The sequence below is a fragment of the Mercenaria mercenaria genome, chromosome 14 (genome assembly GCF_021730395.1).
Source record: "Mercenaria mercenaria strain notata chromosome 14, MADL_Memer_1, whole genome shotgun sequence".
NCBI classification, from domain to species: Eukaryota; Metazoa; Mollusca; class Bivalvia; order Venerida; family Veneridae; genus Mercenaria; species Mercenaria mercenaria.
The window spans coordinates 45,972,355-45,996,703 of NC_069374.1; the positions used below are offsets into that span (position 1 = coordinate 45,972,355).

At 33.8% G+C, this 24,349-nt stretch overlaps 1 protein-coding gene across 13 annotated transcripts in view; it reads left to right on the forward strand.

Moving 5' to 3' along the window:
- LOC123527464 (rap1 GTPase-activating protein 1-like) overlaps positions 1-24,349 on the forward strand; it is a 183,582-nt gene that overhangs the window by 96,174 nt on the left and 63,059 nt on the right. The window contains exon 1 of one of the 13 annotated variants that reach the window (XM_053523405.1): positions 6,441-6,591. The exons of 10 other annotated variants lie outside the window; for them this stretch is intronic. In XM_053523405.1, coding sequence (XP_053379380.1) covers positions 6,530-6,591 — 62 coding nt within the window. In that variant the 5' untranslated portion in view covers positions 6,441-6,529. Of the gene's footprint in view, positions 1-6,440; positions 6,592-10,473; positions 10,616-16,873; positions 17,964-24,349 lie in introns of those variants that run through there. 2 more of the 13 variants (XM_053523406.1, XM_053523399.1) reach the window with 2 other exon arrangements.

Genomic DNA, 24,349 nt, shown 5'->3' on the forward strand with positions numbered 1-24,349 from the left:
GCAGTGGCGGGGGATTTAGCTGTCTTTCAGACTGCCTTGTTTTTTATTTAATCACAGTTAAAAAATGAAATTCCTTCTTTTTTTCCTTGAAAGTTTTAAAACCTGTGCGCTATAGTAAAATAGTTATGTTAGTGAAAAATTGATGCCCTAGAAACTTTTGGATTTTATGCAAGTCTGATTAGTTTCCTTTAGGATTAGTAAATACGCCTACAGTTTATGCCTCATTTAGTTTTCTCAAGAAATAACTTTTGTTGCCAATAATTGATACAGCTCCCTAGAAAAACTGATTATCTAAAATCTATTAGTTCAGAAAGTTTAGCTGATTTTTGAGCCGGATTGCTCCGCTACTGGACAGTTTTAACATTTAGGAAAGCAGAGATGTGACCTTTAGATTGAACAAGGCAGAAATACAAGACATTTTAATTATGGAAAAATCAAGTTCTCATCCCTTTCTGAAACATTTCTGGACAATATTATTGTGGTTTATAGGAGGGAGTTCTTCCTGATTTATTTGTTAATACGTCAGTCAGTTTAGAGTTTCCTTTTTTAACTTTAGTCTGGCTCCCAGACTGCATGATTATTTTCTTTAAAAATATTGCAAATACTTTATTAGTAAATTTTAAGCCTCTAAAATAGCACATTTTTATCTGATGGCTAAACTATACATACACATATTTTAGGTCACTAGGGTCAGGTGGGGTCAAAAACTAGGTCACTAGGTCAAATCAATGGAAAAGCTTGTTTGCACTCTTGAGGCCACTTTTTTTTTTTTTTGCTCCAATCTTCACAAAACTTTGTCAGAATGTTTGTCTCCATGAAATCTTGGATGAGTTCTAATCTGGGTCATATGGGATCAAAAACTAGGTCACTAGGTCAAATCAAAGAAAATACTTGTTCACACTCATTTTTGGTCCAGTCTTAATGAAACTTGGTCAGAATATTTATCTTAATGAAAGCTTAGACGGTTCAAAAAATTGGGTCAAGTTTTGGCAAAAACTAGGCCGCCAGGCCAATTTAAAGAAAAATCTTGTTTACACTCTAAAGGCCGTATTTTTGTTCCAGTCTTCATAAAACTTGGTCAGAATTTTATCTCCTTATCAACTCGGACGAGTTTGAAACTGGGTCATGTGGTATGAAAAACTGGGTCACTAAGTCAAACATGTTTAAACTGTTATGGTGTTTTACTCAGGTGAGGGACTAAAGGCCATCTTGGCATCCTTGTTAGATTATTTAGCAGCACTATGATTATGAATGCTATGATTGGTAAAATTCATTCATTATAAGGTTTTGTATTAAAAAATAAATTCAGGGCTAAACTATGCTATACCCCCATTTTCCCTCTCAGCGATGTTAAAAGGGGAAATATCTAATAGGCAATTTATCTCATTGTTATAGAAATATGGTAGAATTTTGTATATACATGTAAAGCATAAAGGATGATGATAATTATGTTATTCCATTGATATTCAGTTGTTTGTTGCACCATTGTGGTTTCGTTGTCTTGAAGCAAATGCCTATACCTAACTTGTAATAGAATGTTATACTGAGTACTGAAAGGTCAATAGACACTTCAGGCCTGTCTCTGTTCCGAAAGAACAAGTTCAGTAAAGTAATTATAGGCCAACTATAAATGTTAATAATGTCATGTAACCAGTTTTGTCAAATTGACTGTACAAGAAAAAAATTTGATTACCTCGGTCTGGATTGCCTATACGGTTACCATGGCAGCGGAATATTGTCATAATTCGAAACAATTTTGCTTCTTTTCAAATATACCGTTTGGTAATTCACAGAAACTACAATTTCCATTAATAGGATAGCATGAAGAAATAGGAAGGTGCCGTTCTGTTATTTTTTTGACCTTTAGAATCTTTCCGTGTTGTCACAGCATTTGGTCAGCATTGGTATAATAGTGCTGTTTTCTTAATTTAGTTAATTAAGATTCTAGTATATTTAATACCAGCTCGGGGTAATAGGTACATGGGATTGGATTTAGTTTCATAAGTAAAATTTTTGGATACTTCTGAAAGCTGTCATTTAATATTTTCATCATTTTAGCTCGTCGAAGCTATTGTACTCACCTTGGCTTTAGCGTTGGCATTGTTGTCTGCATTACACCTTGGTTAAAGTTTTGCATGCAAGTATGTATTGATATCATTTGAAGGCATATTACTTCAATAACCATTAACCTCACAGGATCAAGCCCCATAAACTCTGACTTGTATTTTGGGCAAATTATGCCTCCATTAATTTGGACTTAGAAAATTCTGGTTAAAGTTTTGCATGCAAGATACTTTCTCGAAAACGAAGGCAGTTATTGAATTGAAACTTCACATGTGTCTTTGGGGTTATAAATCTAGGTTATAGCATCAAGTGCCGTAACTGTTACGTGCATTTTGGCCAAATTGTGCCCCCTTTTGGACTTAGAAATCCTTGTTAAAGTTTTGCATGTTAGTTACTATCTCCAGAACTAATGCTAATATTGATTTGAAACTTTATGTAGTGTCTTTGGGGTTATAAAACTAGGACTTTGCATCAAGTCCCTGGATTGATGATAACTCTGACTTGTATTTTGCAAAATTAAGTCCCCCTTGAACTTAAAAATGTCTGGTTAATTTAGTTTTGCATGTAAGTTACTATCTCCATAACTAATGCAGATACTGGATTGAAACTCTAGTATAGATATTTTAACATTTAGTTTAATATTCCTGTTCTGGGACAACAGTTCAAAGTTTAGCATTTGCTGGCTTATGGACAGCTATTTGTCTAATTTTTCTTGAAAATGCAATAAGCTGCCATTTTGTTGTTTCTCCGACCTTTAGAGTCTTTCCGTGTTGTCACAGCATTCTCCATATTGGTATAATAATGTTATGAGGGAGTGCTGTTTCCTTAATTTAGTTAATGGAGATTCTAGTACATTTAATATCCATTAGGGGCAATATGAACATATGATTGGATTAAGCTTTCATGAGTAAAAATGTAGGTCTCTTTTGAAAACTTTTCCTTTAGAATTTTTATCATTTTTTTCTGATTTTTCCTTAAAATGTACTTTTTTATATCCTTCTTAACCCTTATCCTGCTAAATTTCTATGATGAACTTGTCCATCCTTCATTTTGGACAGTACCATTATCTGTTAAAAGGGGTGCTTACCAAAACAATACTAACCGTATGGTGAATAGTGAAGATTTTGATCAGACTGCACTGATGTGCAGGCTGATCAAGATCTTCACCAGTGGCAAAAGCAGAATCAGTTGTGTCCAGCATCATCATATCTGATAAGGGTTAATATTAATACTCAGATATTATTATATGTTACCTATTAATCTGAAATGGAATATAATATTTTTAAACACAGATGTTGCTTTTTTGGATGAAGACTAAATTTATTTTCTAAGTAAGGCTTAGTTTGTTTGTTGCATTTTAATACAGAGAAGTTGTGTAACAATAATGCTCTCTCTGATGATTTTACCTGCAAAGATGTGTTGCTCCCTACACTCTTCGATGATTTTACCTGCAGATGTTGCTCTACACTTTGTGATGATTTTACCTGCAGAGATGTTGCTCCCTACACTCTTTGATGATTTTACCTGCAGAGATGTTGCTCTACACTTTGTGATAATTTTACCTGCAAAGATTTTGCTCCCTACACTCTTTGATGATTTTACCTGCAAAGATGTTGCTCTACACTCTTAGACGATTTTAACTGCAGAGACATTGAGCTGCACTCCTTGATAATTTTACTTGCAGAGAGGTTGCTCTACATTCTGTGTCAATTTTACCTGCAGAGAGATTTAGCTGCACTCTGTGATGATTACACCTGCAGAGATGCTGCTCTACATTCTGTGATGATTTTACCAGCAGAGGGGTTGCTCTACACTCTCTCATGATTTTACCTGCAGAGAGGTTGCTATGCACTCTTTGATGATTTTACCAGAGAGGTTGCTCTACACTCATTAATGATTTTAACTGCCAAAAGGTTGCTTTACACTCTGCGATGATTAGAGATGTTGCTCTACTCTCTGTGATTATTTTACCTGCAGAGATGTTGCTCTCTACATGCTGTGATGATTTTACCTGCAGGTATGTTGCTCTACACTCTGTGATGATTTTACCTGCAGAGATGTTGCTGTCTACACGCTGTGATGATTTTACCTGCAGAGATGTTACCTGCAGAGATGTTACTCACTACACTCTGTGATGATTTTACCTGCAGATATGTTACCTGCAGAGATGTTACTCACTACACTCTGTGATGATTTTACCTGCAGAGATGTTGCTCCCTACACTGTGATGATTTTACCTGCAGAGATGTTGGTCTACACTGTGATGATTTTACCTGCAGAGATGTTGGTCTACACTTTGTGATGATTTTACCTGCAGAGATGTTGCTCTACACTCTGTGATGATTTTACCTGCAGAGATGTTGCTCTACACTCTGTGATGATTTTACCTGCAGAGATGTTGCTCTACACTCTGTGATGATTTTACCTGCAGAGATGTTGCTCTACACTCTGTGATGATTTTACCTGCAGAGATGTTGCTCCCTACACTTTGTTATAATTTTACCTGGAGAGATGTTGCTCCCTAATACACTCCTTAATTATTTTACTTGTAGAGACATTGAGCTGCACTCTGATACATGTATATGTATAGAGTGTTGTTGCAGTGTTGTGATTTAAATAGAGAAGTGTTGCTGCATTGTGTAACAAATTTACCTGCAAAGACAGACAGGTCATGTGGCACTCTGTATTACTCTGTGTCTAAGGATTTTAGTGATCCTATGTGAAGTGATGACCTGTCTTGTTTAGAAGTGACAGACAATTGATTCCTTTAGGTATGCCTGTTAGTTGTATTATTTGAGATGAAGGAAACTAGTTTTGACTGAGATTTTTTCAGTCTTGCTGTGTTGTCAGTAAGTAAGTGAGAGAAGGTAATACTATCCCAAGAGGCCTTGCAACCAGACATGGGTTTATGTTCCAAATATCAGAGACATGCATTTTCAGCTTTGTTAGAAATGTTTTCTGTCAAAAAAAACCTCAGCTTTTAGTATATTTATGATTGGTAGCTTTCATGGGGCATCATTTGTGGATGGTTTAGTGTAACTTGACATGAAATTACATTATCTGCACATTGTAAGAAATATTTGAGCCGTGCCATGAGAAAACCAACATAGTGGCTTTGCGACCAGCATAGATCCAGACCAGCCTGCGCATCCGCGCAGTCTGGTCAGGATCCATACTGTTCGCTAACAGTTTCTCTAATTGCAATAGGCTTTGAAAGAGAACAGCATGGATCCTGACCAGACTGCACGGATGCGCAGGCTGGTCTGGATCCATGCTGGTCGCAAAGCCACTATGTTGGTTTTCTCATGGTGCGGCTCATTTAATTTTTGGAATAAATAGACCCCCATGGTTATCTTGTTTGAAGTCTCATTCAGAATGGCTCAGGTACTCAAAGTTTTGATTCAGGTGAACCTTAATAGCTGCTAATAATAACTCTTGTGATATCTTAATACCTTTAGTGAGCTAAATTTCTAAAATGGACTGGTCTGTCATTCAATTTGGGCAGTATCATTTAATATTTGAAGGGGTGTTCTATGAAAATTTACAGACTGAATAGCGACAATGCAGTGTCAGGGCTGATCTTGGTCTGCACTCGGGTCACAAAGGCAGAATCACTTGCCGACAGCAGGCTAAAGGTTAAATATAGAAAAGTAAGAGCAAAAATTGGCATAATGTTAAATAACATAATTCTTTGGGTATGAAGTTTTATGGTTTTTAACAAAATGTCCCCTCACCCAAGCATTTTGTGATGGATCATTATTGAAGTAAAGCCGGAGGCTGAGCATGTATATACCCGCTAAAATTTTTGTGGGATATGGAGTTTATGGTTTTTTTAACCCTCCACCTTTGTCTTTTATCGGCAACAATTCATCTTGAAACCTGTGAGATATGAAACAGGGTTTACTTGTTTATATGTCGGATTGTCATGTGATTTTACGCCTTTTCAGCCGCACTTTAGTAGTTACTGACATTGCTGTATAAACATGTGAAAGCCAAAGGCTTTATGGAAAATAATGGCTCTTTCCTGGAAATTATAATGAATTTTGGACAAAAAAAGATTTTTTGTTTATTCGTTGGTATTTCAATTTGGTAGATTGACAGAACCATGAAATTTATGAAAATTACTCCCTACAAACATTAGTGAGTTTACAGTTACTCATTTTGTAGGGTGAGGTGTGTTCAAAAATGCATGAGCAGTAGACGGGTCATTGCAAACATCGTGAGAAAGCCTAAAACACCCCCATCCTAACTACTACAACATCCATTACAGTCAGGAGTGCCGAGTGTTTCGTAATTATTTGAGATCATTCGCTGCAAAAATGCATTTATAAAAATCATACATAGTGCATGACTGATGCCATTCTTCGTGAAACTTGTTCTTATTCATGAATAAAATAACTGGGTAATTGCTCTAGGGAGGTGTATTAAGGGAAGCCAGAAGTAGTGCTGATTCTGAAATCTAATTATGAAAATCAGCTGTGTTGAAATGATCGGAAGGATGTTTGTGACAAATATTCCAAACTCCCTGTAAGTATTTTTTTTTTTTTCCTCTTCTAGGAAAGTTGGAAAATAACACTTTTTATAGGTTTTTTTCTTCATTTTGTTTGGTGCGATTGTCAGCATGGCAGTCACGCTGGGATCAGGGAATGTAATGTAATAGATCACTGACATGCATTGCCGTGTTTCGCTTTTGTTACATATTTCTGGAATTCACACTGTCAACATAATTTTTATATTAAATTTTAATAACTGCATTGAATCTGAGCTTTTCGTTGATTTTTGCGGACATAGGATTATTGGCACCCTAAAAGACTGCAAAAGATGCTGCACTTTTTGGAATTAAATACTATATATCATATCAAGAACTGTACTCCATATTCCCAGAAAATATTTATGATTTTGTAAACAAATTTATTAGGAGAAAAATGTTGACATATGACATACCATGGCAGAAATGAGGTTTATAGCCATAGATCATGAAATAATCATGTTCCCTTGTCAATATCTACACTGTTATACATATTTCTTCTAACATTTTCCATCATTATTCGGTCATTTTATGGCTTCTTTCACCGCTGTTCGGACATTCTGAATGTATCTTATTGTTTCGCTAATGATTATTAGAAGTCACATTAGTGTAATGTGTAATTAAATTATCGCATTATGAAATAAACAGGTTTTTGCTAGTTGTTGAAATCATGACATTTAGCAAAACTAAGAAAAACTGAAAGGATTATTTGATAATCACTTTTTGCAGTTTAGTAATATGATATTTAAAGGTTAGAAATCAGATGTGTTAATTTATTATTATTACATCATCTTATGTGTTGATTTTTCTGATAAATCTCTATTTTCCTGGAATTACATTTGGTTGCTAAAGAGAATTACAACTTTCAAAGTTTACAACTACACCTAAAAGAATAATTTGAAATCGGAAATAAACAGCAAGTGAGAGAAAATGTCAGACGAGCCAAAGGCAAGGTAGGAAACTGACATAATTAGAAAAATACGGACAGGATGATGAAAAAGCCAGTACAGTCTTTAAAGTCTTAAAATTGGGTGGGGAAAAAATTTTTAAAAAATATTGTAGCATTATTGTAGGTCAGATTTCATCTGGACTTACACAACATCAGTTGTTAGAGCTCTGCAGTTTAAAACAAGGTTATAACTACCAGTCTCAAAATGCAGCCTTGCCATTGGTCAGTTTCAAATGTGCTCCTGAAGAACAACCAATCAGATGCTAGAGCTTTGAGACTGGTCTCCAAACTTAAGTTTCATAACCCTTAAGTCAACATAATGAATTCAGGTACAAGACATTGGACTTTGTTGAAGGGGGTGGTGTGGGGGAGTATCATTATAATGTCAGTGGTAAAAATCAGCATTTAAAAAAAAAACAAAAAAAAAAACTGTCATACCCAATTTTTGAGAGATTTGGCTGTCCTAGTAAAAATATATAATGCCAGTAGTTGTGGGAAAATTGTGAAACCACCTGTGTGAATCTGTGATTTTGTTTCCTATTCATTTTTATGAATGGCTGATATTTGATACAATGTTTATATGTTGTAAAAATAATTGATATGACTATTAAAGTTACTGCATTTGACCCATTATTGAACCTGTACCTGGAATATTTATATGCATGTACATTACCAGACCTGGTGACAGATGGCTTGTAATTAATTCAGTTGTAGGCATGAACTAATATTAACCTGTTTTAATACACAATGTACTATTCATTTGTATTCATGTTTTTGATTACACAATTATTATCCCCCGCCGATGAAATCGGGAGGGGGGTATTGAAATGGCGTTGTCCGTCCGTCAGTCCGTCCGTCCGTCCGTCCGTCCGTCCGTCCGTCCGCAGCCATTTCTCAGTAACTACTTGGTAGAATTTCATGAAACTTGAAATAAACATGAACCAACATACTGCGATGATGCCCGTCAAGTTTTTTTTTTGATTGGTCAATTTCCCTCAGAGTTATTGCCCTTGATTTAATAAAAAATGTCCGTCTGCAGCCATTTCTCAGTAACTAACAGGTAGAATTTCATCAAATTTGAAATAGACATGAACCAAGATACTGTGCTGATGCCCGTCAAGTTTTTTTTTTGATAGGTCAATTTCCGTCAGAGTTATTGCCCTTGATTTAATGAAAAATGTCCGTCTGCAGCCATTTCTCAGTAACTAGCAGGTAGAATTTCATCAAACTTGAAACAGACATGAACCAAGATACTGTGACGATGCCCTTCAAGTTTTTTTTCGATTGGTCAATTTTCCGTATAGTTATTGCCCTTTAATTGTTTAAAAATCCACAGATCTGTACATAACAAACCAACCAATTGGAAGAATTTCATTAAACTTCTTTCATTCTTTTCCATGAACATTTATTATAAACATGTGATGTTGTGTACCTACACCTGGTCACCACCTTACCTTGGTCCCCCCCCCCCCCCCATTTTTTTTTTTTTATTTTTTTTTTTTTTTTCATTTTTCATTTTCTATCAATATTTATAATCAACATGTAAACTGTTGTATCCTCACCCCACCCCCCCCCCCAGCCCCACCCAAACAAACCATTCATTTTCTTTTAATTTGATTTTGACTAATGAAATTATTTGCTTCTTGGTAACATTCTTAACTCTTTGCTGGATATATTTTTTTGCCGTTCCTCAACTCTGACCCTTTCGGCGGGGGATTCCAATTCATCGAATTTGCTTGTTAAATCTCCATTTATAGGAGAGAAAATTTGGTAATTATTATACATGTCTTTCCATCTGTTCATCTGTATATATCTGTCCATCTGTATGTCTGTCACTCTATCTGTTACATTTTGTATTTTGTTCATCTGTCTATCTGTTTTATACCATTCTTTTTGCCAGTCCATCTGTATGCCTATCCATCTGTATATCTCTCTGGTCAGCTATCTGTATATCTTTTCATGTCTGCCTGTCCACTTGTATATATGTCTTTCCATCTGACATCCTGTATATCTGTCAGTCTGTCCGTAATTCTTTCATTCTTTGTGTCAGTCCATCTGTATGTATGTCTATTTGTGTGTCAGGCCATCTGTAAGTCTGTCGATCTGTGTATCAGGCCATCTGTTTGTCTGATAATCCATATGTTAGGCCATCTGTATGACTGTCATTTGTGTTGGTCCATCTGTTTGTCTGTCCATCTGTGTATATAAGGTTGTCTGTATGTCAGTCTATCTGTATGTTTGTCCATCTGTTTGATAATTTGTTTTTCAGGCCTTCTGTATGACTGTCCTGTGTGTCTGTCCATCCCATCTGTATGTCTGTCCATCCATCTGTGTATCAGGCAGTCTGTATGTCAGTCCATCTGTGCCCGCGAAATGATGGTTAAGTGACTGCATAACGGTACTTTCTCTTTGATGTCATTCATTCCGTTCTGTTCATGTGACCTTTTTCTTTTTATGTGACTGTAGAACAATAGAACTAGAACAATAGAGAGAACAATGGGGGTGTCACATAAATACCGTTTCGTTAGAACGTGCGTATGTTTGTCCATCTGTGTATCAGTCCTGAAATCACCACAAACTTAAGTAAAATCTTCAACTTAAGTCAAAACTTATACTTAAGATGCTTTATGAATACGGCCACAGTTAAGTTGAAAATATGAAAAGGTGGAGTGGGGGAGGGGTAACAAGTTTGATCCCCTGGCTATCCCCTGATATAATGTTTGTTCTCTGTTAGTTACTCAGCCTCCACCTCACCTTTTATTATGTGGAGAAATAACTGTCTCTACCAAACAAACAACAAAAAAAGATTATCTATGAAACAAAGTCATTATACAAATGGTATGAATAGTCATAACCAGTGAAGATATCAGGTGTTGGGGTCTCAGTTATCAAAATCTACAACTGCTTATTAAAGTTTATGATCTTGTCAATAAAACACACTGAATTGGCATTTAATATGTACAAATTGCTGGGATATTAGAGTAACAGTACTCCACACATATATACTTTACAATGCCCTGTGGTATCTGAATCATTTATTCTGGATATTTAACTATGGCACATCAAAAGGCAAGGTAAATATCATTTCCTGCTGGGATGTTAATCAGTTCTTATCTAGGAGTTAAGAAATAATGACAATCTTAAGTATTTGTTTTTTTATGTGAGAAATTCATTGGTAGGTGCAGTGGTAATTAGGAAAGGGCTTTTGAAGTGCATGATACTGCTGCTGTAACTAGAGAGAGCGGAATGTATTGGGCATGAGGATTGGACTGAGATTAGGGGAGCAGTTATGATGTCATGAATGCAGTGTTTCACTGTCACATTGTTATTCAACTTTCATCAGTGTAATTGTTTCACTGTCGCATTGTTACTGAACTTTCATGTTTTTACAGTCAAATTGTAACTGAACTTCCATGAATGTATGTTTTACAGTCAACTTTCATGAATGTAATGTTTTACAGTCAACTTTCATGAATGTTTGTTTTACAGTCAAATTGTAACTGAACTTTCATGAATGTAATGCTTCACAGTCAAAGTGTAACTGAACTTCAATGACTTTCATGAATGTTTGTTTTATTGTCAAATTGTAACTGAACTTTCATGATTGTATGTTTGCAGTTAAATTGTAACTGAACTTTTAGGAATGTAATGTTTTAGTCAAATTGTTACCAAACTTTCATGAATGTATGTTTAACAGTCAAATTGTAACTGAACTTTCATGACTTTCATGAATGTAATTGGTCTACAGTTAAATTGTATTGTCAAACTCATCATCATCATCACCAGCACCAAAGGCCATTGTCATCATCTTCTGCAAATCTACCACCATGGTCGCCATCACTGCAAACTACACCAAATCATTATCATCACCATCAACATCATCATCATCATCACCATCAACATCATCTTCATCTTCATCAACAACATCACTATTCCTTCAGTTTCAGTAGCAGTATCTTACCTAATACTAGCAATGAAATGACAGTTTTATCTCTCTAAAGAAACCTCATGTGTCTTAAATGTGTTGAGAGATAATGACATATTTATTTTGACAGATAAAATTTGCATCAATAATAACCTTATGATCAATGTGAGGTTGTTAATGTTTGTTTATTTATGTCCTGTTTCCTGTTACTGCATGTTCTCTAATACTGTCTATTATGATAAATCAGTACAAGTGTTTTTTCCCTATTTTCCTCATTACTCACCTGTTCAAACAATAGGAAATGATGAGAATACTTGTGATATTAAATGTTGTCAACTGGATCCACCATAGCTTATATAGGTTACAACTTCCCAACTTGACACAAGAGGTGGAGTGGAAGTTATTTTTACTGGTAGGGTGTAGGTTAAGTTGAATCGTCACAATGAAAGTATGCCTGACACAGAGACTGTCAGACCACAGTTGGTTTCTGAGTTGGTCTACGTTTACAAAGAACTCTGCAGTATATGTGATGAAAATTTCAAGAGGGTGACATTTTAAAATATATCGTTACAATTATACATGTATTTATACCTGTATATAATAATAAGAAGCAACTGAACAGTCTCATTGGCACAAACATTGAATTGTCTCATCGTATTTTGGAATTAAGGAAAATTAATTAAAGGGAGATAAAAAAAAGAAAGTAAATTTATCAACCACTCTATGTATAATAGCTGAAATTGAAGAAAACTTTAGGCCTGGTGGACATAAATAAACCTGCTTCTGTAATAAAAGGAGAGAATCTATGATGGGTTTTATATATATTGCCTTTTGTTTTAACCACTTTTTTATGCCCCCACTTTGGTGGGAGGGCATATAGATTTGCCCTTGTCTGTCCGTCTGTCAAAGAATGTTGTGTCACGCCTAGCTCCAAAAGTATTTGACATAGAGTCACAAAACTTTACAGGAATGTTGGTCAGCATGTGTAGTTGTGCACCTGGGGTTTCGCGTCTGGATTCATTCAGTCGTGTAGGAGTTATGGCCCCTGACTTTGTAAAAATTGGTCTTTTTAGTGTTGTGCCGTGCATAGGACCAAAGGTATTTGACCTAGAGTCACCAAAGTTTACAAGAATGTTGGTCAGCATGTGTAGTTGTGCACCTGGGGTTTCGCGTCCGGATTCATTCAGTCGTGTAGGAGTTATGGCCCCTGACTTTGTGAAAATTGGCCATTTTAGTGTTGTGTCGCACCTGGCTCCAAAAGTATTTCACATAGAGTCACAAAACTTTACAGGAATGTTGGTCAGCATGTTGTGCACCTGATGTTTCGCATCCGGATTCATTCAGTCAGGAGTTATGGCCCAGACTTAGTAAAAAATTGGTCATTTTAATGTTGTGTCGTGCGTAGCTCCAAAAATATTTGACCTAGAGTCACCAAAGTTTACAGGAATGTTGGTCAGCATGTGCAGTTGTGCACCTGGGGTTTCATGTCCGGATTCATTCATTGGTGTAGGAGTTATGGCCCCTGACTTAGTTAAAAATTGGTCATTTTAATGTTGTGTTGCACGTAGGACCAAACGTATTTGACCTAGAGTCACCAAAGTTTACAGGAATGTTGGTCAGCATGTGTAGTTGTGCACCTGGGGTTTCGCGTCCAGATTCATTCAGTCATGTAGGAGTTATGGGCCCTGACTTTGTAAAAATTGGTCATTTTAGTGTTGTGTCGTGCCTAGTTCTAAAAGTATTGACGTAGAGTCATAAAACTTTACAGGAATGTTGGTCAGCATGTGTATTTGTGCACCTGGGGTTTCGCGTCCAGATTCATTCAGTTGTGTAGGAGTTATATATGGCCTGACTTTGTAAAAATTGGTCATTTTAGTGTTGTGTCGTGCCTAGTTCTAAAAGTATTGACGTAGAGTCTTAACACTTTACAGGAATGTTGGTCAGCATGTGTATTTGTGCACCTGGGGTTTCGTGTCCGGATTCATTCAGTTGTGTAGGAGTTATGGCCCCTGACTTAGTAAAAAGTTGATCTGTGTCCTAATTTGTCATGTAGTGGGGGCATATGTGTCCCATGGATACATTTCTAAGTTATTCCTACATTTGTTTTTTAGCCATATATTATATCTGTGCAAAATCAGCTTGATTTAAACGGGACCTAGAGACACTTTGTGAAACACTTCTTTGAGTTAAAAGCTTTATTAGAAAGTGAATTAAGTAGTCAGAGTAATTAAATTGTCGTCAGCCCTGTTGTCCTTTAATTGAACTGTCAGACCTTTAGCATAGATAAATTCAGACCTTTCATATTAAGTCACTTTTTTGAAAAATTAATGTTTATTTAAACAAGCTGTTACAGTTTTAGAAACAGCTGTGATGGGTTTATTGAAAGTGGGAAGGGTTTTAAAAGTTTTAATGCATTTAAGTTAAATCCTGTTTTAATTTCTATACAACCGTATTTCCTTATTTTGTTAAGGTATTATTAAGAGTATTGGGAAGGAAGAATATTGTAACAATTTCGGCAACAAGTTATTGTAATTATTTTTTTTCGTTTTGGCAAGGATGGGCTTTTCACAATATTTCAAGGTAGTCCATTGGAGAAAGAACGTTGATTACGGAAAATGAAACTGCATTTTTGTATGGTATTATTAGATACTTTTATTTGTTACAATGAGTAATTATGACACGAATATATTTATTGTTGTTCGTACACGTTATTATCTATAATTAAACACCCACCTGTCAGCTGTATGAGTAAAATGATAATTAGCTGACAGAAAAAACGGTCATTGTGAACAGTTGTTAATTGTGTCAATTACAGGCTCATCCTAAATAATGTAATGACTTGCGAAGAAGAATTCATTAATTTATAGGTCATGTTACTATTCTTTTTATTATAAAGCTCCTTTTTTGTAGTTTGGTTGAAAATTTTATGAGTTTCTACTCTTGCATCAAAGTTGATATCAAATGCTTATGACATTGAGGGGGAAAAAAAACAACAATCAGCTAATAATGTTTTGATTTAAGAAATTAAACTATGTAAATTCAGGATTCCATAAGGACCTCTGGGACATTGATTTTATTCATCATTACCAAAATGTCTTAAAAAATCCTGTAGTCACATTGTAATTTTTCACAGACCAATTGCCACTCTCAGAAAATAAAACAGATCGTTTCAAAAAATACTTTCCACAGACCTCCACCACTTGTAAAAAAAAGTGAAATAAAAAATAAGTTGCTTTAAAATTTTAACATTGTTGATACTAGTATGTTGTGTTAGAATCGAAATAACAAGTTCCCAAGTGTGATTTATCATAGAATAACCGGGTTTTTTGTTCTTATGTGAAACAATATACTCAGGCCTACGGCCTTCGTTATATAATCTTAAGAACTTGAAACACGGGTTATTCTACGATAAACCACACTTGGGAACTTATTATTTCTTAAATAATATTATAAAATAAGTAACAACTCTTTAAGGTTTTGATAAATTATTATGTCATAATAATAATATATAATTTAAGCTCAAATTATGGTCTCATTTTAATTCACTTTGATTGAAATTCAGGTCTTCCTACTTGTAAAGGTAGGCACGGAAAAACGACGGAAAAAGGTTTGTAGTACTGATGACTTTAAGCATAAACAATATAATAAAATTGAGCCGCGCCATGAGAAAACCAACATAGTGGGTTTGTGACCAGCATGGATCCTGACCAGACTGCGCAGAATGGTCTGGATCCATGCTGGTCACAAACCCACTATGTTGGTTTTCTCTTGGCGCGGCTCATATTATACCGTGTTATAGATTTGCCAGTTAAAAAAAAGGAAAATGGAAGTTTTGCAAAGCAAGATGGCTGCCAGATGATTAGAAATGTCAAAAATGTTTCTTATTTTACCGCCCTTGGCCTTTGACAGATTATGTTGATACACTTTATAATCTCCTTTGATCCTATGATATAATTAAACAAAAATACTTTTTAAATGACTACATGGTGTTTAGTAAAGAGATTTGGAAAAATTGTAATTGGATTTTGTATGATCCGCTAGCTTAAGATTTTTTTGAGCATTTTGTAAAATGTGGACTGGATCATTAAAAATGTTGAGAAAATAAGACAACTTAAATTAGTTATTGGTTTTTCTGACCTGACCATCATGAATTCATTGCTTTTGAGATTAAAAGATGAATTTTAATGTTCTTTCTTTAGGTTAAATTTCAATGATTGGCCTGTCACCATAGAATATCTATGAAAATTAATTCACCTTGAATATTAATGATTTTACAGTAATATTGAAAGCACAGATTACCCACTGTCAGTGAAAGGTACTTTAGTCAACCATAAAAATAATTAATAATAGCTTTTTTATGTACTAATTTTCTATCGTAATTATACATCGTTTCAGCTTCTGAAGTTCCATTATTTTATTCCAGTCAGTCATTTTAGATAAAACAGAATGTTAATTATAAATAGCTTCATAATTTCTTCACCCTTCTTTTAGAAAAGTGTTGCAATTCTTATAAAGCATGGTGTTTATTTAATCTCCAGTTTTAGGGTAAAAGTGGTTTTGGGCTGTTATCTCTGACTGTTTTCATTTTCTAGACAATGTGAGGAAAACTTATTTTTTTTGTAGATCATATCTCTCAAGTTATTTACACTTTAGCATCTAGCAATCTTGATCAAACTTGGATATTTGCAGGTTTTGAAAGAATAGGTGTTTTATTTGATGGGTTAATATCCTGTTATACAAAATCTGTGATATCGGTTACAACTGTATTCTGAACATACAAATTGTTTCAATAATCATGGCAGCTCATTTAAATATTCAGAAATTTCTTTTTTCCACTAAACTCAGTAACAATGTATATTGATTCTTTACTAAAGTTTGTATTTTATGTTAAAGGGTCTTGCCACTAGTTTTATTAGTCGAATTTCACAAAATTCTTAACAGTATACACATTTGTAATTAATTATACAATGATGAGTCGGTGTCCTACAGACTGCATATAGTCTGTAAAATAGTTTGGTAGTTAAAATTCTTAATTTACTGTGTTAATCACACAGTAAAAGTTTCATGTATATAAAACAGAAAGAATTTATTGTTTTATTTGTTAACAAATTCATATTATATTAACTTGATTTACGAACTTTGATATTTTTAGACATGCATATCAAGTCATTTTAAACAGGAAGATAGAGTGATGTATGTCTGGTGAAATGCCCCTTTAATAATGCAGAACAATTTAACTGTTAATCCACTCCGTAGCAAAGATTAGAGTATGCTTTAAAAAAAATGCACTTAAATTGCCACAGGTTTAAATAAATGTCACACCAAATGGATTTTCATAGGTAAATCCCGCCCACTTTGTAAAATGGATCACTGTAACTTTTAGCCTATATACATGAAATTTACACATGCAATAAATTAATATAGCATATCAATATGATTACGGCAATACATCAAAAAATTTGATAGACCTTGGATATATAAGTAACGATAAAATTTTAAAAGGTGTACTGAAATACTGTTGACAAGCCGGAGATAAATCAGTGTTGAAGAAAAACGATAGTTGTAAAAGTAACGATAATTTGTCAAAAGTTACATTTTGTAATGAGCTGTTGAATGGAAAACTAACATTATTTCAAGATCAGATAACAGGTTTTTCACGGATTTGTGAATAGCTAATTTACCTTTTACTTATTACTTGAGGGGATATGACAACTGTTGTTTTCACTCATTTTACCTACACTGAAGATGAAATGAATTGGATATAGTGGAGATTTTACTCTTGGAATACAATTTGCAAAAAAAAAATCAACTTAAGCAAAAAAGAATAAATTGTTCAAAAGTGAGACAGAATATCTTTAACTAAATGCTTCTTTATCAGTTCATTACAAAAAAGCTTTGTTTTTTTATTTACATTAAATTGAAAATACATTAATTTAAATGTTTTACGTTGCTTAATTAATTATTATTTAAAAGTTATTAATTCCTCAAAATTGACAAGGTACAGTTGTCTTACCAAATGGTTATGAATGACACATCTAGATTATTTCAAGATTATTTCGTGAGATCCGCTATTGTGTTTGCTCTAGCGTACCAAAGATTTAAGGATGAAATAAAACAGTACGATTTATGCAAATTTGATATTAAATGATATCATACAGTACATGCTTATGAATTAGATCGGAGTAGTCAGTGTTTTTGAGATGTGATAATAAATAACTTCGGAGTGTGTGTGTTGTTTTGTGTTTCAGTTTACAAATTTACATGTGCTTTTTACGATTTGAAAGTAGCGATTGACGCATAAGTGAATAGAAAGTGACATAAGACCTGAAGTAAAGTGGATTTTGACGGCAACAAAATTTTATGCCGTCGTCAAGTAAATCGATTCTAAAAATGGATAAGATTGAAGCTGAAATAGGAATGGATATGCGTATCACTTCGTCGCCGAAAGTTCATTTGAAGAATTTTATGTCAGCGTTGAAAACTATCGGAAAAAATGGGTAATTTTGCTTTGTTTGCGTTGTTTTTGCAAGTGCTTGATGCAGATACAAGCATAATTTTGGCTGTCAGACTACCAGACTTGGCTTCTTTTTCTGCAGTAGTTTGTGTAAATGTAATTTATCATCTGCCAAACACAGCAGACTTTGTAAGGGCGGAATTGTCCTTTAAAGGGAAGCTTTAGCAATATGTATTGAATTTTTTTTTTAATCTCTAATTTGGTGACTGGTATTGCGAAGATTCTTGTATTCATTTGTATTATACCACGTACATTTTTCTATGCTCTTTTTATTTTGTGACATACCATTGGCTTCTTTAGACTAAGTAATATATATATGTTATATATAAATAGAACTAACATTTTTCAGCTATTGTTTTGACTTTTTAGAATATTTTAATCAATATCTGAACAACAGCTGACACATTATTTATTATATATTCTCTTTGAATATATTTATGAAAAGTAACAGTCCTGTTTGATAACCTCAGGTATATTAGGTTGTAATATCTGCAGTTACTAATATTACTGTGTAAGTCTGTTGCAGTACTTAAGTCTGTTCATTATTATCTACAAAATTTACTTAGTTTATTAGTTGCCATGCTCTATTTTATCAGTTGCAGTACAGCAATTTACAAGTACTCGAGTCTATCAATTGCAGTACTTCAGTTTATTAGTACTTCAGTTTATCAGTTGCATATTTCAGTTTATCAGTTGCAATACTTCAGTTTATCAGTTGCAGTATGTAAGTTTATTAGTTTCAGTACTTCAGTTTATTAGTTGCTAGCTGCAATACTTGTTATGAAACATGCAATATTTCATGCTATCATTTGCAGTACCTCAGGCTTTCAGTTGCAACACTTCAGTTCTTCATTTAAACAGTTGCGAAGCACCAGTTTACCAGTTGAAATACTTCAGCTGAATAGTTATAAAATTCAGATTATGAGTTGCAGTACTTCAGGCTCTCTGTTGCAATACTTCATGCTGTAAGTTGCAATACTTTATGCTATATTGCAATACTTCAGGCTATAAGTTGCAATACTTAAGGCTCTCTGTTGCAATACTTCATGCTATAAGTTGCAATACTTCATGCTGTAAGTTGCATTTGCAATACTTAAGGCTCTCTGTTGCAATACTTCATGCTATAAGTTGCATTACTTCATGCTATAAGTTGCATTACTTCATGCTATAAGTTGCAATACTTCAGGCTGTCTGTTGCAATACTTCAGGCTCTCTGTTGCAATACTTCATGCTATAAGTTGCAATACTTAATGCTATAAGTTGCAATGCTTCATGCGGTAGGTCGCAATGTTTCATGCTGTAAGTTGCAATTCTTAATACTGTAAGTTGCAATACTTCAGGCTGTAAGCTGCAATACTTCATGCCTTAAGTTGCAGTACTTCATGCTATAAGTTGCAATACTTCAGGCTCTCTGTTGCAATACTTCATGCTATAAGTTGCATTATTTCATGTTGTAAGTCGCCATACTTCATGCTGTAAGTTGCATTACTTAATACTGTAAGTTGCAATACTTCTTGCTGTAAGTTGCAATACTTCATGCTCTGTAACTGCAATACTTCAGGCTACCCAGCTTTACTCTGGCAGTTCTATCATTGATCAATAAAGTTCAAATTGAATACTTTTTCCTATTATATTTTACAATAGATTATACTAAATTTCACAAAAGTCCTTCAATATAAAAAATGTCTGAACAGTAGCTTAAGCACTGCAATTAATTTTGTTTGAATAGTAATTGTGAAATGAAATTTCAACGATTATGAAAACAAGCCTTTTTACTGTATTCGTACTTGTATTTTCAACATCGATTGGAGTGGTGCTTACACTCGTTCTGAAGTGTTTTACAAACAGATATATTGTTTATGATAAATGCTGTATCTTTGTTTTCACTATTGCTGTGTATCGGTTGTACATCATGATTCTGTATTTCCCACGGTAGTAACATTCCGCGATTTTGAAGTATATACTTTTTTTGTAGTTTTTTTTTCATGAGTAAGTATTTTATTATTCTTAAGCTGGTTCCTCGAGTGCAGTGAAGTGGCCTGAGACCTACCTGTGAAATATAAACTCAATATTTGAACTGTTTCAAGTCTGTGAATTGCAAACAGACTGCACCTATAATAAAACTTCCGAAACAGTAGGAATGTTTAATAATTGCAGAGGTTGTGGTATATACACAATGATACAAGAAGCCAAAGATGGTACAATCGGTATAGATAAATGTACATGTTTTTAAACAGTGAAATTAGATTTTACAAGCACTTTATGAACGTATGAATTTGATTAGAATTACAGTGTTTTGAGCTTTGATGCCGTAACTGCTGATTAAAATATATATTGAATAAAAACACTGGTTAGGTCATCTGTCGGTCAAGTAACACTGATTAGGTCATCTGTGGGTCGAATAACACTGGTTAGGTTATCTGTTGGTCCAGTAACACTGGTAAGGTCATCTGTTGGTTCAGTAGCACTGATTAGGTCATCTGTCGGTCGAATAACACGGGTTAGGTTATCTGTTGGTCCAGTAACACTGGTAAGGTCATCTGTTGGTGCAGTAACACTGATTAGGTTATCTGTTAGTTAGGTGGTCTGTCAGTCAAGTAACACTGGTTAGGTTAGCTATTGGTCCTGGAGTAACACTGGTTAGGTTATCTGTTGATCCTGGAGTAACACTGGTTAGGTTATCTGTCAGTCCAGTAACACTGGTAAGGTTATTTGTCAGTCCAGTAACACTGGTTATATGTTATCTGTTGGTCCAGTAACACTGGTTAGGTTATCTGTTGGTCCAGTAACACTGGTTAGGTTATTTGTCAGTCCAGTAACACTGGTTAGGTTATCTGTTGGTCCAGTAACACTGGTTAGGTTATCTGTTGGTCCAGTAACACTGGTTAGGTTATTTGTCAGTCCAGTAACACTGGTTATATGTTATCTGTTGGTCCAGTAACACTGGTTAGGTTATCAGTCGGTCCAGTAACACTGGTTAGGTTATTTGTTGGTCCAGTAACACTGGTTAGGTTATTTTGTGAAATGGGGTTGATAACAGCATTAAGCTTAACAAAACCTAAACAAAAACAAAGGGTAGGTATATTGTTATACATGGGGCTTGACAAGAGTGACACACACTGTCTGCATGTTAGCCACGCCACTGGACAGAGTTGCACAATGTCCTATAGGAAAATTCTCAAGCAGACTAGACTAGACTCATTCAGTAATTATTTCCTCACTTCAGATGTATTTGATGATAGGGCAAGTTGCTCAGCATCTTGTGAAGTGGCCAAGAGTTTTTTCACTTAGACTTTCTAATGATAGATTCAATTACAAACCATCTATGATATTCAGTATCAATTGTAGGGATAAATTACTTCTGAAGCCTATAAATTGAGAAAGATAGTCAGTGATTTATTTAGAACAAGCATTCCTTGTTGCAGTGATTTATTCTGTTCAGTGGGGATAATTTTTCCAATCGGAATTTGATCTTCAGTTGCTGGTAAAATATTTTGAATAATATACGGCAAGATTACGGAGTATATTTTAAGATGTATTATGGGAAAAATCTTAGTTTACATGATAAGATTACTGTTTTGAATTAAAATCGCAAATTTAATTGAATATTTTAAAAATTTATTGAAACATTTAGAATTGAATTGAATAAAAATTGGCATATTTCAAATGAAATCCATTGGTTTCATGTGTATTATTATAGTTTAAACATGTGGATTTTACCACTTAAATGTAAGTATAAAATTACTTATTGTAAAATTGTATTTTATTAATTAAAACAATTTTTTTTCCTGGAAATACGGTGTATAAAATGCCCAATTACGCAGACATATGGTTTGATTTGTATAAACTATGTAATGAATACAAAGTTGCATTTTATGTTTAAAAAATGTGCAACAGCTGTTTTCTTCCTTTAAAAATAAATGGGGAAAATAAAGAAATTCTGTCTTTAAAGTGTAAACTAGAAAAATTGTATTATTTAAAGATTATAGCATCCAATTTCCAAATTTTTATTATATCTTAACACATTTGAAAAGGAAATATGAATTTTCAGTTGTTACTAGTTTCAGAAAGTAATAAAAAAGAGTCCAGTTTCAAAGGATTTTATTTTCAAAAGTTATAAATTGTTATGGTAATTGGCGTATCTAAATTTGTCGATCTGTATTAAAAAGAAATTAAATTTATAATCACATTAATGGTCACAGAAGACAACTTCTGTTTGTTTTACCTTGCTGGTTGTCATGGTTATGATTGTTTTCCCCCCTTAAGCTCACAGTAGTAAGTGTGTCTGATTCCATTGTAGAAGATAGCAAATCCTATGATTCCAGTGAAAAGAACTCTTCTCTAGAAATATGTAATGTAAAATATGTATACCCAGATGTAAATATTCATTGTCAAAATCACAAAAAAAAACACCAAATTTTTTAATTCAGAGTGAAAAGTTTCATAAAATTTAAATTTTATGTTAAAAACGGAGAATGCAGCTGCTCAAATAGAAGATATCTGCAATTATTTGATTAGAAAAGCACTACTTTCAATGTCGTATATGAACTTATACACTCAAGAGCCATAAAGGGAGGTAATAAAAGCAATGGATTCATTATTACTTTCTACTCAGTTGATCATATATTCAAACCAGTGGCAAATGTCTGGATAATTATTGCTGAAAATAGAAATTAATACATTTTGTGTCCATAATGAAACATGTGGCATCAATGTTGTAAACCAAGCCATTATGACAATTTTTTACCTTTGTGACCAACGTAGACCAAGATCTGTCTGCACATCCGTACAGGTTTATCTTGGTCTGCAGTATTCGCTATTCAGTTGGTAAATGTTCAGTGAGCACCTCTTTGAATAAGAAGTGGTACTGCCTAAATTGAATGATGGACCCGAGTCCATTTTAGAAAAGCACGAAAAAATGGCAATGGTACAGAAAGAATGGATAATTTTTATAAAGACTGAATGGAGTTATGAGAGTATTTTAAGTAACGAAAGTGAAGAAGTAAGATCTGAGAGGACATCTGTGGCAAAATTATGGCACTCTGGGGAAAATATATAATACATCCAGTGACACAATACATACTTGCAGGGAAAGTTTCACCAGACACGTCTTCATATTAATATATATTTATAAGGCATGGTAGAATAGATTTGGTGGTGTGACTGTCAATTTTACTTTTCTGGAGCTGGAGGAATATTTTATTCTTTGAGGATATATTTGGGTAAATGGTAGTTATTTTTTTTTTTCTTTGGAGCAATGAGCATATATATAGATGTTTATTAATTGAGTATTATACCATTCTCAAGTTAGACCTTGAAAAACTTGACCTGACCATAAACCAAAATAAAAAATAAATTAATTATTTTTGATGTTTACAGGTCTGCTTTGGATTTAAGCAAATTGTTCATGAATATTTTTGGCTCCATATCTTACATAATCTTGATTTTGATCAGTGCCAAAATTAACTTTTATCTGTGCTGCTATTTTTATCTGATGAATCAATGATTACTGAAGAATTAAAATGCCAGAAATTCTATTAACAGTGATAATTTTTCTCACAGTGTCAAATCAAAATAATGAAATGATTGTTAGATATTTTCTACAATTGGATTAATCATTACTGGTCAGTAGTTTGTATCAGTGGTGGCCAGATTTGTGGACGGGTGTTAAAATATTTACATTTTATTCAATATTGTTAAGTACAACTTACCATTTTTTTCTCAGTTATAGATAAAAATTATTTGACATAAAGTGGTCATGTAACACTTGATTTTGATATTAAATTTTGACATAAAATTTGAGATTTTCCAAGTAAGTCAAATAGCTTGTCATTAAATGTTGCTTTTTTTTTCAGTTAAAGGGAGGTAATAAGTTTTAACAAAAAATAATAATTTGATTGTTGAGTATCTAAAAATAGTCATACATTATTTCGTTTTAATATTGAATTATTTAATATTGAATTAGTTTTTCATAGAATTTCTTAGTATGATTTTCAAAGATCTGAAATTAATTGGTAAATTTATTTAGTTATAAAGCGTGGAATGATTCTGTTATAATAACAACTTTTATTCAGGGAGTTTCATTTAAGATGATAATTGATTTAATCACACATCTGTGGCCTGCTACTTCTTACCACAGACATACAAATTTCATTAGCCGAGTTATGACTTGATTATTTGCAGCAGTAAATCAGTGCAAATCCAAATCATCCAGCAAATGTCATAAAATTGTAAAACAAGATAGAATTGTCAGAATAACAGGTGTTTTAGCTTGGTTTTAAATTGAATAATCTGATACTGATCTATTATTGATCAAATACTGATAAAATCCATTATTTATTGGGAGGGTTTTGTTGTACTTTAATGATT